General features: G+C 39.3%; 1 protein-coding gene across 5 annotated transcripts; it reads right to left on the minus strand.

Moving 5' to 3' along the window:
- Nucleotides 1–1,053: 1,053 nt before the first annotated feature.
- On the minus strand, nt 1,054–12,365 carry LOC145485405 (uncharacterized). Of its 5 annotated transcripts, XM_081464097.1 has the most exons (5): nt 10,927–12,365; nt 7,118–7,186; nt 5,426–6,782; nt 4,598–4,672; nt 1,054–3,984 (listed from the first exon to the last, which is right to left on the minus strand). In XM_081464097.1, exons 3-5 carry the CDS (start codon nt 6,680–6,682, stop codon nt 3,508–3,510), a joined length of 1,809 nt encoding a protein of 602 aa, XP_081320223.1. In that variant the 5' UTR covers nt 6,683–6,782; nt 7,118–7,186; nt 10,927–12,365; the 3' UTR covers nt 1,054–3,507. The 5 variants fall into 5 exon arrangements, with proteins under 5 accessions (XP_081320223.1, XP_081320209.1, XP_081320216.1 ...); XM_081464083.1 differs by having other exon boundaries at nt 5,426–7,186; XM_081464090.1 differs by having other exon boundaries at nt 7,118–12,365.
- Between the last annotated feature and the right edge of the window lie 1,282 nt (nt 12,366–13,647).

The raw sequence follows: 13,647 nt of genomic DNA on the forward strand, positions 1-13,647 counted from the left end.
TCAGTCATCGATACAGTTGTCTTGTGTCCTCGTTGATATTTCGCAGCGACTGAAATACGTTTTCACAATGGTTTCGTTTGACCAGGAAAAGAAGACAACAACAACAGCAGCGGTAGCAGCAGTGGAGGAAGATTTAAGTGGAAGTGCCTTTGATGCTCGTTGAAAATGTGGAAAAAAATATTCCCAAACGGTCACAATTTTAACGATTTGGCTTTGATTACAGGAGAACGTCACTCCAAAAAGCTTACTCTTTTTGTCTTCGCCTGTAGCAAGTAAACATTCAACTTTTTCACTCACCGAAGTTTCAGCCTCAGAAGTGCCCGCTGTCCTGAAGAATCGGATGCCGCCATTTTGAAACTGTCTTGGCAGTTTGGAGCATATGGTTCAAGAGCATCCATAACCCGGCGTGGTATTTAAGGACGGTGTCTACTTTTGTTAGTGCGCACACGTTCTGCGCACCAGGCAAGGCATGGTTTAAGCGCCACGCGCGTGCTGGGTTGACATGACGCAATCAACTACGCTACCAAGTACACGACTAAATTGAAAGCAAAATTTTCCTACTGTGACCAAATCAAGCTTAATGAACCTGTACTTAAACCAGGAACACCAGAACAGCAGCATATCGCGAGCTACGAACTGTTAACGTCTTCCAGCTGAAAAACTAGCTGTTATTTGTCGAAAATTATACTGAAGTCCAACTGTAAACATGTACCTACAGATGGCGAAGTGCGCGCGCAAAACAAGTGCGAGATACGCAAATGTTTTACTTACTGGGGAGGTGACGTGAAAAAATGTAACGCGCACAGGAAAAAGTTTCAAAAAGGATTAATAACTTTAAAAAACGCGTGGTTACCCCTATATTTTATGTTATGAAATGGAGGTGGCAAGCCTATTCAGCACGTGATTAGTTTCTGGTTGTGAGCAAAAGATATTTAGACTGTATTTTAGCTGAAACAGAGGAAGGCTGTCAGAGACGCTAAAAGTGCTATTGCAACGATTTTGTTACTAAAAGCATACCAAAAATGTTTTTTATCAGATCTTTATAAGTGTGTCTGCTTCTCTGTATGTAAAGGCGAATTCTGAGGAAAGCTGTGAAGAAGTATCCTCTCCTTCTATTTTCAGAAAAATGCAGATGTCAGCATTTATGTTGAGATGCAAGGCTAATTACCTCGAAAAAAAAATGCATGGATACCCCCTTTTTCCTTTGTGTATTCCGATAGCCCTTGCAAAGATCTACTTTTTCCGCGTGGTCCTACCCTGGCACAAAAACCTCACGGTATTTAGTAGGCACCCGCCTTAAAGTCAAACCATGACGTCACGAAAACGCGGCCTGGCTGCTTAGTACTGTTCAAAATGGCGGCAACGATGTTCGAATTTTGGGCTTCTTTGGAGACGAATTTATGGAAAACCTGCACTTTAGAGGCTCAAACTTCGGTGAGTGGCTAAACTTAATGAAAGGTTTTTATTAGCGTTGACAAGAAACAGACGTTGTTTGGAGTAACCTTCTCCTTTAAGTCCAGGAAAGCTTCTCAACTCGAGGGAATTTTTTATGTTATTAAACGAACTAGTTTAATTGTTTCACTACATAGCTGCTATTATATTCAAAAGGAAACTTTTAACCACATTCCTAGATTTGTTTTCTTTATTTTATTCTCATATTTGATTGACATTTCGATTCGTTGACGGAATGACAACTTTTGAGTATTTTTCCCTCATAGTAAAAGTAAAAGTTGACAGCTAACACCTACAGTACTCTTCCTAGTGTCTGTTTGACAGAAGTGTCCGCTTAATTAATTGCTTTTGTTTACTATGGACATTTAGTACAGGGTCTCCGCTCAATGATTTGACCTCTACTAAAACGTGTTTCACTGTACTGAACTGTAAACAGTTTCTAAGTGGACTCAAGCACTCAATATGTTACAGTAATGGTGATTTCTGTTGTTTCAAATCTGTACCGATTTTCAGCTTCGAACTCAGCAAATTACCGCAGACACATTGGTACAGTTTTTAAGAGTAATCTGACATATGCAGTACGGGAGTCTTGGAGAGGAGCCGGCAAATGTTTACTGACACAGACTCCGAGAGAACGTACGGCAGTTGTATAACAAACAGATTTGACTGAACTTAAAATTCCAAGCTCGTAGTTCTGGACTCTATATTTGTTTATTTTTAATTGGGTGTGTGTGTAAAAGTAACGTGACTTGGCTTAGTATGAGAGGTGAATGTCCCAGTGATGGGCTCTTGGCTGTTTATCAGGAAAAAAAAGTTAAGGGTTAGGTACAAATCGCCTTTTCCAAATACCATGATGTCATCCAGTTTTTGAACAAACACATTAACAGCAAATCAGTAACTGAGTTAATAAAAATCTACAAATGTGGACCCAAAATATTAAGCCTTTTATTCAGGACGGAATTTTACAAAACTCGTCATTTGCTCTGAAAAATTAATTACAATAACCCCAGGGGGAGGGCACTTTAATGTGATGGAGGTGCTAGCTCAAAAATCTTCGGAAAATCCCCTAAATCTTCGGTGCCAGAACCTAAAGTAATTTTTTAGGATTGGCACAAGGACATGTAACGCATAAAGGTATCAATGTAAACTCTTTCACGGACCAGTGATTGACAGTGAATGAGACTGATTGACTTAGCCACGTATCAAGGAGGCAACTTAACACCTGACCATGATATGTGGTAACTGAAATGGAGACTGAACAAGAGCAAGCGTCCCCTTGAGTGAAATCTATAAAGACCATCCCTAGGGATGCTTTTGCTATCCAGAACTCGTAAAAAAGAGTGTGTTTTAATTTTTTTTAACATTTAGAGCATTTTTCATTATGATTGAACAATTCGCAGTTTTAAACAGATATTCATCTTTTAGAATAAACAGCGATTAATAAATACACCTGAAACTACAACAGATGATGTTGTTTTGGAAAAATCCCGTGCAGTGGAACCTCGAAAAAACGAGGGCCAAGACACTGGCAAAATATATTTGATAATTTGTTTGCTAATTCAAGGTTTTAAATTTCTACTGGGGCGGAGAAAATTGTTCGTTATACCGAGGACTTAGTTAAATAGAAGTTTGTTAAACGAGGTTCCATATCGGCGCTTATCAGAAAAATTTTCTTCCCAAAAATAAGATGTCGATCTTAGTAATCGTCGACATGCACTTGTTGTTCCGAATAGACAACCCTTATTCGTTAATTCTTCTTTCATTATACATAACAATCCATGGAGTTCAACTGACTGCTTTTGTAGCACGAGAGAGAAGTAGCAATTTTGTAGTGCGCGCCTCCTCCTGGGCCCGAACAATCGTATCATGAAATAATTATTATCCTAGTTAATCCAAGTTGAGTAGAACTTTGTAGTAACAATCTGATCAAAATCAACAAATATACCCAACGTGGTTGTCATTGCAAAGCCATTAATTAAGGCGTATTCAAGGTTTTCATAACAGCGTTTTTACATATTAGTTATTCTGGAATCTCCGGCTTGAACAAAATTTAGTTTAAGTGGAATAATTCCTGCGAAAACGGTTGATTGTTTTATCGTCACTTGTGACGTCATTCACGCCTGGCTGACTGTTGTGACAAACATCACCCACATACGTCACATCGACGTGTTTTCCTTTTTCTTTCCGGATGACAAATCTCACTTTCACGTTACACTCTGGTCGCTTGCATTCCGCTCCTCCTCTGAAGAACACCGCTGAATGGATTTTTCGCGAGTTTTCTGATCTCACGTGATTATTCTTGAAGCGCAAACTGCACCATGGGTTGCTTTCTTTAACTTTGCTGAGGAAGATTCGAGTCCAGTCCCCACTCAACAATCGACCACCGCTCGGAAACGTCTTGATTGGAATTCTCTCCCACTCCTCTTTCGTCAACTTAAATCTTGCGGTTGCTCCATCGATGTTCTGTCGAAAGTACTTTTCTTTTCCATTTTCGCCATCATCGTCAGATGAGTCTGAATCCATCGCGTACTCCTGCAACATTTTAGATAAGCTCTTATAGAATGATATAAAAATAAATGCTACACCTTAATGCTTATATGATCCTGAGCCTATATGGAGAAAACAAACTTTTGTAGTTGTAATTCTTTCCTGACCGATCCGGGCCGGGGAGGGGTGGGGGGACTACGCTTTCCACCCTGAAAACTATTTGGCGGCTGATTACCAAACTAGCAGTGAATGATGATGTTTGACCTAATTCCAACAATGAAGCTTGTGTACTTTCTTTGGCAACAAAAATTATCGTCACTTCAGCGTGAATTTTTAGATTTACTATCTTGAATTCCATGATTTTTTCATACAAAATTCAAGATCACGCAAAATTGATAAACTTATTTCGAGATGTGCTAAAAATCGACTCGGCTCCAGTCAAAACTGAGCAGCACCAACTGAAGAAGAAAACGCTCATGCCACTTCTTGATAACACTAAATTTCGGCGAGCCATCCAAACCTGTTTCAAGATATATCTCAGTCGAAAGAGGAAAAATAGTAAAATTTAAGCTGAAACGTATAAGTCCGCCCACCTCTCCTCCTCTGTCTGGGGTTGATACTCTGATTCATTGGGGTTAAACACTAACGAAACACCTACCATTCGATCGGCCACGCTCTCCCTGTTTGGCAAGTGTTCATCAGAATGAAGCTTGTAGGTCGTGGCATCAACCTCCTTTAGAGAGGAACAGGATAAGCATGCTGGCGCTATTAAGGGATCATGCATTTCGCCTTTCAATTATCTGTTACAGATGCCCAAGGGTACGAAGAGGATTGAGTGAGTGAGTTATCTGTTATACTTTTACAAGACGATTACATGAAATTAAGTCTCTGACCGTCACATATTGTATTAAATCATCGGTTTAACTTCCTATGGTTAGGAGCTCTTCACAAACCAACAAGACTTTGGATAGTGAGGCTTGATAGCTACAAGATAAAGAAGGATTTGTTATCGTTTCTTCCACTGTAACAAAGTTTAGGATCAATCGGAACATCGTTTCCGGTACATTGATACTAAATGCTGCTGAACGTCAGTCCACTTAGGATACCTATCCTGGGCAACCGTTTTTGAGAAGGTCAGACACTTCATTTACGTGTGGTTCATCACTCAATTCTAATTGGTTGGTAGCTAAGGGTTACCAGCCCCTTCCCCTCCGCGATCATGGATGCCTTAGTGGACATGTCTGGTCTCAAGGCTTTCCACGTATGAGAAATTAAGAAATCAAGACAAAATGATTCAGGGATGCACCTGTCTGGGAGGTGATGCATAATCGCTTTTTAACAACATTCAAGAGCCTGTCTGTATTTGAACAGAAATGACTTGCTCATTAAACAAGCAAATGAGATCGTCATCTCTAAAAACTCCGTAGCAGCATCCTAGATTGTGAAGTTACTGAGCAATAACTGCTTGTTATGTAAAGTTCTTTACCTTTAATGGCAAATGGGATATTCCAGAATCACCGCTGCTCCAGCTCACAGGAACCATGATAACTGAAGGTCGTTGGTTTTTCGGATTAAAAGCATCATAGTGATGGGATTCACTTTGTGCATAGCAACTGCAGCTACAACTGCAAGCAATCAGATGGTGATTTGGAACCATGCTATGCTTTTCAGTTGGCCAGAATAGCATTCCTTGCTGAAAATCGTTAAAACTGTTGTAATCATAGTATTTCGACATTTCTGGATGGTAATTTGCCTGATGACTCGTATTCTTTTGACCATCTTGTGCTTGGGCAGTGGTTGTTTCCTCCATGTGGTGAAGTGGCACTGTGCCATTGGAACTCATATGAAAATATGGAGGTGTCACGCTGGCACTGGCCTGGTGAGATGACACACTTACGGGATCACCATTCTGGGGGTGAGTATATAATGCCTTAGCTGAGTTAACATGGTAGGCTGATATCGAGCCATTGGTACTCATTTGATAAGCTGACGATTGGAGATAATTACTCGGCTGCGACAAAGCTGGCGGATGCGGGCTAAGATGGTAAGATGAAAATATCTCAGGCTCGCGGGAATTAATTTGGGGAGCCAGTTTTTTCCGTATCCCTGTTGTCGCCGTTAATGGTTCCCCATTGAGTATACTTGACTGATTTACTGAACATGGCACATCAGAATCCACTTGATACCTTTTCTTTTCGGTAATCATGTCCTTGGAAAGCCGTCTACCAGGAAAACGCTCCGTGTATGGAAATTTCGTTTGAAGGTCAACTTCACATCTTGATCGTTTTTCTCCCGATTTGTCCACGTGCTTCGCTATCTGATTAACCTTCATCAGCTGTCCACTAGGAAAATGTTTTACCAATGGAATTTCTCTTTGCCTGGCAAAGTGAAAAGCTGACTGCATTTGCTGGTTGCTCAGTTTGTCCGTGTCCTTTTGTCCGTTTTCTTTCTGATTAAGGAGCACCTTATTCTTTGCTTGATCAGCTGTTGCTCCTTGGACGTTACTTATTTTGATGTTGAGTACATCTTCTTCGGTAGTTATCTTCCCACGGGATCGTACTTCATATATTGAATCCCGTGGCAAAGAAATTGTTTGGTGACGGACTGTTTTGCACAATGGCTCAGATATTTCTACCCTTACAACAGAAGTCTCGGATATGGAGATCGTTTGGTTGTTATTTGTCTTATTCTCTGGCGTTTTTATCTTCGTACTGGCACCTGCAATGTCGTTTAATGAGTACATTTGGGTTACCAATTGTGATAGGACAGACTTCAGCAGTAATACTCCACTGTCACAGCTGAACAGAAAGGCCAAGGAGGTGTCATGCTGGTTCTTATTTCAACTGAAAACGTAAATGGGAAAAGAACCAGTCAAGAGGTATCCACAAAATCAAAATGCTATACACGAGAAAGCTCCAACTGGTACATGCATATCCACCATTAAGCTGTTGCTTTAGATTAGATTTAAGAAATCTGCGTTAATGGAAAATTCGTTCCTTAGCATCAGTGAACAACGTTTGTCTTCATTTTCCGACTCCTGTGGCCCTACAAATCATACAGTGAGTTCAAAAGGAAGATAAGAGGGCAGGTAACGTCTGTATACGACCCAAGTGTCCCATCAGGCCGGAGCTTATGCCGGTTTCTGTAGCATGACGAGACTAGGAATATTTCTACTCACCCTGGATGGGATGCTAGTCCATCGCAGGGTTACCCTCAGCAAACAATTCGGCGGTACTCATTTGTACACCTGCATGGGCGAAGAGAGGCACTGTGAAAGTGTCTTGCCCAAGAACTCGACACAATATATGTCCCCGGCCAGGGATCGAACCCGGACCGCTCGATCGGGAGTCGAGCACACTAACCATGAGGTTACCGCGCCTCCCACATAAGATAAGAGAGTGAGGGGTGAGAAAAGATTGATATTCCCCCTTAAAGCAGTTGAAAAAAATGAACTGCTTTATTTTTATTTTTACCGTTTTATCACTTATACTCATTAGCTATTGTCCATATTGTCCTATACTCCATCACCATATTTACATCTATTGTCCTTAATATATTCTATCATTCGCGTCACCTACACCACTCTTATATCACACACTATGGAATATTTTCTTTCATTCCCTGATGATGCCGTAGAACGGCGAAAGCTTGGAATTGAAATACAATACTGTAGCTCAAGGCCTCAATTGAATCAATATATTTATCCATTCCGATATGCTACTGAAGGACAACTTCAAACCTTGTCTTGGCATAATGAGGATTGTTTATCAGCGAGAGCAATCATCGAAACGATACCCAGTGATGAGAGACTTGGTCTAGCTATTCTCTGATTTTTCCATCGGAGACGAGCTGCACTAGGTGTCTAAATGTAAACATTTATTGTTTTCTCATTTCGGAACGGTTCCGTAATGGGCCACGTTCGATATCTCGTTATTCTAACATGGTTCCGAGGCTCTATATTTGGCAGTGTTTTGGGAATAAAGAAACAAAAGAAACTTAGCAAATTTTCCATTTTGCTCTGAATGTCACGGAGATATGTTAGACTGATTTGAATATATCGAACGTGGCCGATTAGAAGCAGTTTTGTTAATCTCACTTGTACGGCGCTATTTTCCTATAATATGGCTGTGTGATGAGAACATTATAACTCTAAGTGCCGTATGTGTCAAATATATTTTAAGCTGTTATTTAACAAATAGAAAACATTTTCTTTTTTTATAGAGTTGCAAAAGCACGCGTACAAAGGTCTTGGGTAGTTTAAAGTTTGAGAGAATCTCTAGAAAGCTGTGGAAACAGTCGCCAGCTGCGGGTTCGTGTTCTCACAGCATTCAGTCTCGAGTTTTCCCAAACCTACACCTAGTAGAAACAGAGTAAATATTCTATTTATTTTAGAAAACGCGGCAAGAAAGAAGGCAAAGGATAATCGCTCTTTTCTTTCAATTATCAAAATATAGTTCTCTCTTCTCTCGCTATCATTTCGTCAACTCGTGTTAGTTCTCTCTTCCCATGGAGCTTTAAGTAAATTTCTGCTGGTACCGAATTATGCAAACACAGACAGCAATCTGATCGGTTACCTTAGTGGCTAGAGTCAGTGGCGACGTCATTTTGTTTTCCCAATTTTTCCTGGGAAGATGAAGAAATTTTGTTGGATTATTTCATTCACCCAAAAAACTAAAGGAAACACTCTCACTGTTACGCAATTTCAAACCCCCAGAATCGTTGAATGAACTAATGAGTTCGTATGCACAGCTGCAAGTTTCAAATGACAATTCAGTCCCCGCGCGATTTCGCTAAAGCGTGAAGTTTGATAATTGAAAATTGTTTTTCAAAGGACTTCTAGTTAGAACACTACTAGAAATAATTACATTGTTTTCTTTCTTTTTCTAGGAGGAGATAGCATGATCCGGCATTTGGTCTCAACAACAAGTTAAATAGGAGTACAGTTTTTAGCAAGTGCTTTCTTAAAAATGGCTTTTGCCTCAAGAACTAAGATTTCGAAACATAGTTTTTCTAATCTATTGTTACTGTGGAGTAGAGCTGAAATCTTCAATTTGAAGATAAAATCAATAAAGGCACCAGAGAGATGTTTGGGTCGTATTCTTGAACAACGCAAACAATCTGAGAGGCTGGCATCGCATCGCAGACTAGTTGCGTTTTGTTTTTAGTTAACGGAGCGAACAAATAATTGTGCAACAAAGGGAGCAGTCTTTCACAACAAAAGGGCAAATAACAATAACGGGAGCAGTTGTAGATGTATCATAATTCTCTCTTTCAAATTTTGAAATTTGACTCGACGATGTAACATGATCTAGCAGTAAATCTCACTCGCCTTTGTGAGACCGAGGGCGACTCGTGCAGGGCTATGGTACCGCTTTTGTAGAGTTTTGAAAGAAATGTCGCACAGCTCTGATTAATTTTTAAGGAACTTTGTGTAGGTTGACAGTTTTAGGACGTATGAAACCTGATACCTTGTCCACAAAAACGAGGAAAAACTTTCCAGCAGGTTAAGTTAGCATTGTCTTCATGTTCTTTTGTCCGCCCGTATCGTTAAAGTAAAACGGAAAGCTTTAAGAACTAATTATGCAAATTTTTGTCGTTGAAGAGAATAATATGGTACTTTTCGGCTTACATATACAATGTCAGTTAGAAGATATCCTAGTTGATACTGAAACCTATCCTTACTACGCTTGAAAAAGAAAATGAGTCACTGAGATGCTTACTTCACGTGTAAAACTATTAAAGAAAACTTTCTAAAGGATCAACTTCGCCATTATCATGTTAATCGTATTTGAAGTTACACACAAAGGAATAAAAATTGTGTGCCTGGATCACGCAACAACATCTGGAAAGAGCATGTTTTCCAGAAAAAAAAAACGAAGAAAAAGAAGAGTAAAAAAAATAAATAAAATGAATCACATGGTAGACTGGGCACTTCCAGTCAACCTAATAGGCCACCAGCTCTAAGAAGATTAGTTTTGGAAAATTTGTTTTCGGTTTTAACAAGGTCAAAATGCATAGTCTCGGGGCATTCCTAACCGTAATACGTGTTACCACGGAGTTAGTCAAGAAACCATTATACGTTATCACATATTACGCAACTGACTCCTCGAACGCGATGTTTGGACTGAAAAGAAAGATTATCTTTGTGAAAGAACCCACCGTCAGTTAAGAACCTTCGAAAAATATGATACGGATCGATTAATGGCATGTTTTTGTATAAGTTGTAAAAGGCGACACAATACACTTAACGTATTCGAGTGTGAATATGTTGATAATGTGAAGAATCTGCCGTCTCGACCAGGTTCAGTACAACTATCCTCTCCCTTCCTTCCCTAAATCTTCTGATGACTAGTCGTGAAGCGCCCGACCAGACAAGGGCAATCTGGATTATGGCGAATGCCCTGTTTCCGACAGCACATTAACATGCAAAGAAGACACCTATTGTGTTAATGAGTATCACAAAATTAAACAAGGTTTCGAGGCACGCCGTGTTTTGAAAATTAACATCCTCTACCGATAAGGACGAAATAAAGAGCAACGATTATTGTGAATACCTTCACACAGAAACTACTCTGGCCGCTTTTTCATTGGCAAGCGCTGACAGGTCAATACGAATCCATGAGTCATTCCGCCACTACAAACCATTCTGCTGAGCTTTCTGTCAATACTGGCTTAAAAATCATCTGAATCTGAGGAATTTGACCTCAAAAAAAAAGGTCTTTTGATTTTAGTTCTAACTTGATAGTTTAAGTTAGGTTCCGAGAGTTGCGAGGAAGTTTCTAAACTCAGTTTCACTTCTGATTTAATAGTCCGGCACATTTGATCACTTGGATAAAAAAAAAAACCTTATTACATAATAGCACAATCAACAACATAAACCCCGGGAGCAAATTTCTAGGAACTAGAGTTGTACAAAGGTAGCCAGAGTTGATTTTCGAAACAAAAGTTAAAGAAATAATCACAGCTGCTTCAAAAGCGTAAACTCACCTTTCAAGTATTAGAGAAGGTTGTTGCCACATGCTTGAGTGCGTTGTATCATAGTTAGTGGTTTGTATTTATTTATCGTGTGATTTCATGCATGCGCAGTGGGTAGTCTGCAGAAAGTCAATCACTGTCGGCCACCTCAAAATGTTGTTGAGTGATAATATAGAAGATCTGAGGAATTGAACGGATAGATAGTGCTATATAATGTCTACTTTATAGAGCTTTCTTACAAGACTGAAATCCCCCACAGAAATAAACATTCAATTTATCTTTAAGATATAATTGACGCTTCAAAGCACAAACGGTACAGAGTACCGTCTTTTTGCAGACAAAATATATGATTTTCGAATTTTATCCTATCAGAGTCAGCTTTCATTGTAACAGCTTTGCTGTGATAGAGTTTCGTTATTCATTTGTATCTGATACCTGACGTACGACGAGGTTTCATTCACATTTTTTTTCCACTGGCTTCGTCATAATAATGAGACACCAACCGCTTAATTAAATTTGACGTTTGCAGGTAATAAATTCTACGCGCTATTTTGTCCTTTGAAAGTGGGATGTGAGCTAATTATTATTACCTTCCGGTGAGGGGGCGTGTCTGGAGCGGATAATTGGACTGGGCGGTCATAAGTAGAAGAACACAAGCACGTATAAGCAGCCCAAGTTGATTTTCGTAGAAGTGTAGGCTAAATCATGCAAATGTTGGCGTGCGAGCAGGCCCTTCACGGGGAAAGAAAAAAGGAGGGGAAAGAAAAGTGCTGTGGCCACACAGGCAGCGGCTTTCGATCCACAGGATCGCAAGAATCGCTACAAAACCACAACAAAACGGCAAGGCAGGCAAAAGGACATAGCAAATGGTAAAATAAAGTATGTTAACAGGAAAGCCATTGCATTCGGGCAGCTTTTCACACTGGAAACGGCATTGGATATTTATGACAAGGGATTTATAACTCCAAAATGCTCCAAAACCCATATCAGATTGTAAAAAGTGAAAAATATGAAACTTTTTGTGTCGGCTCGTCAAATGTCGCCAGGTAAGATAATATTTGTGTTATTTTGGATAACATTTGTCGTTCCTCGTCAAATTAAACACGGAACAGTTTTCGCGTTAAGTCTTACAACAGGCCAAAGCAACCTCAGCATCGTCTTTATTTTCGTTAGCTGCGCAGAAGAAGAGTATTATCGTGTCGTTTCGGAAGGACAGCTTGGTTCTAACTGCCTCTCGTACTGCGGGCGCAGCCGCCGCGTGCACCGTATTCAAAACCAACGTACGTAAGACGTACCCGGAAACTCTACTGGATGAGGGATGCCGTAGCTGCGGTCCGCAATAATTAATTTTAATACTTTTATTTTTTGAAAGTTCTAAATAAACAAAAAAATTTAAATCATTATTAAGGTTTGTAACTTGTAAATAGAATAATTTTTAAATTATTCTAAGCTCCTGGTTTTATAATGTCTTTTTAGGTAGGTGTCTTCTATCAGTAGAGGATAATCCCTCGGCTAAACAATCTCGACACATTAATAAAGTTATTATTATCATTATCATTATCATTATCATTATCATTATTATTATTATTAAATAATTATTAAATAATAACAATTTTATTGGGCTCATGAAAATTTTTCACTAAAACTTTACATGATAATTATTTACAGCACAAAATTATGTACAATAATTATTCTATTAAAATCGTTAAAAAATGAAGCAAAATGTAGTCCACCGAAATGAACAAAATAGAGAAAACCTGAGAATTGAAATGACTTGTTTAAAATGTCACAGAAACATAGCGAAAGTATTTGTGGTTTGCGTCTTCGATTGTACGCGAGAAGTAATAAAAAAACAAAAGAAATTTACTCTCACAATTTACAATACACATTGTACCATTTATGGAATCTTACTCGTCCTCGCATGAATACTACTAACAGTAAAAAAATACTATATAATTATATATTATTATTATTATTATTATTATTATTATTATTATTATTATTATTATTATCGTCCTCACGTAATGTTTGCTTAGAGTCCTTAGGGCCGAGACCAAACCATGGTCCTGGGGCACTAGGGGATAGCCAGTTTTTAGCTTGATAGCACCCTCCTCAAAATGTGTGCTGTACCCAGCAAGGTTATCTTTTGTAGTTCACTGATGCTTAATTGGCCGGGAATCCTTCCAAGATAAGTTTCTAGTCCCTTTTTGATAGCTCCAAGTGCTCCAATGATAACTGGTATCGTTTGCGTTCTCATGCCCCACATTCGGCTTGTTTCGATTTCCAAGTCCTTATATTTGGATAGTTTTTCACTGACTTTCACGGATGTGTTTCTGTCTGATGGTACTGCCATGTCAATAAATTTACAGGTTTTCGTTTTGTGGTCTTTAATCACTATATCGGGTCTGTTGGCTGTTATTTTCCTGTCTTATTTTCCTTATTATTATTATTATTATTATTATTATTATTATTATTATTATTATTATTATTATTATTAGAGTGAGAGAGCAACGGTACTCCAAGACAGGGCAGAACATATCAGAGGGGTAGCCCCACAGAAAGTCCAACGGGCACTTGATCTTGCTGCGGAAAAAGGGTCATCTATTTGGCTGACGGTACTCCCCCTTCGTGAAATGGGTTTCAATCTAAATAAGAGAGAGTTCTGCGGTGCAATTAAACTGCGGTACGATTGGCCGGTTGATGATATCCCCTCCACCTGTGTATGCGGTGATG

The sequence above is a fragment of the Orbicella franksi genome, chromosome 1, assembly GCF_964199315.1.
Source record: "Orbicella franksi chromosome 1, jaOrbFran1.1, whole genome shotgun sequence".
NCBI lineage: Eukaryota > Metazoa > Cnidaria > Anthozoa > Scleractinia > Merulinidae > Orbicella > Orbicella franksi.

Coding starts and splice junctions, on each gene's coding strand:
- LOC145485405 (XM_081464097.1), bottom strand. CDS start 6,682: ATGTACTCATTAAACGACATTGCAGGTGCCAGTACGAAGATAAAAACG. Junction 4,673..5,425: donor TATCCCATTTGCCATTAAAG/GTAAAGAACTTT, acceptor TCCTCTCTAAAG/GAGGTTGATGCCACGACCTA. Junction 3,985..4,597: donor AGAGCGTGGCCGATCGAATG/GTAGGTGTTTCG, acceptor AAAATGTTGCAG/GAGTACGCGATGGATTCAGA.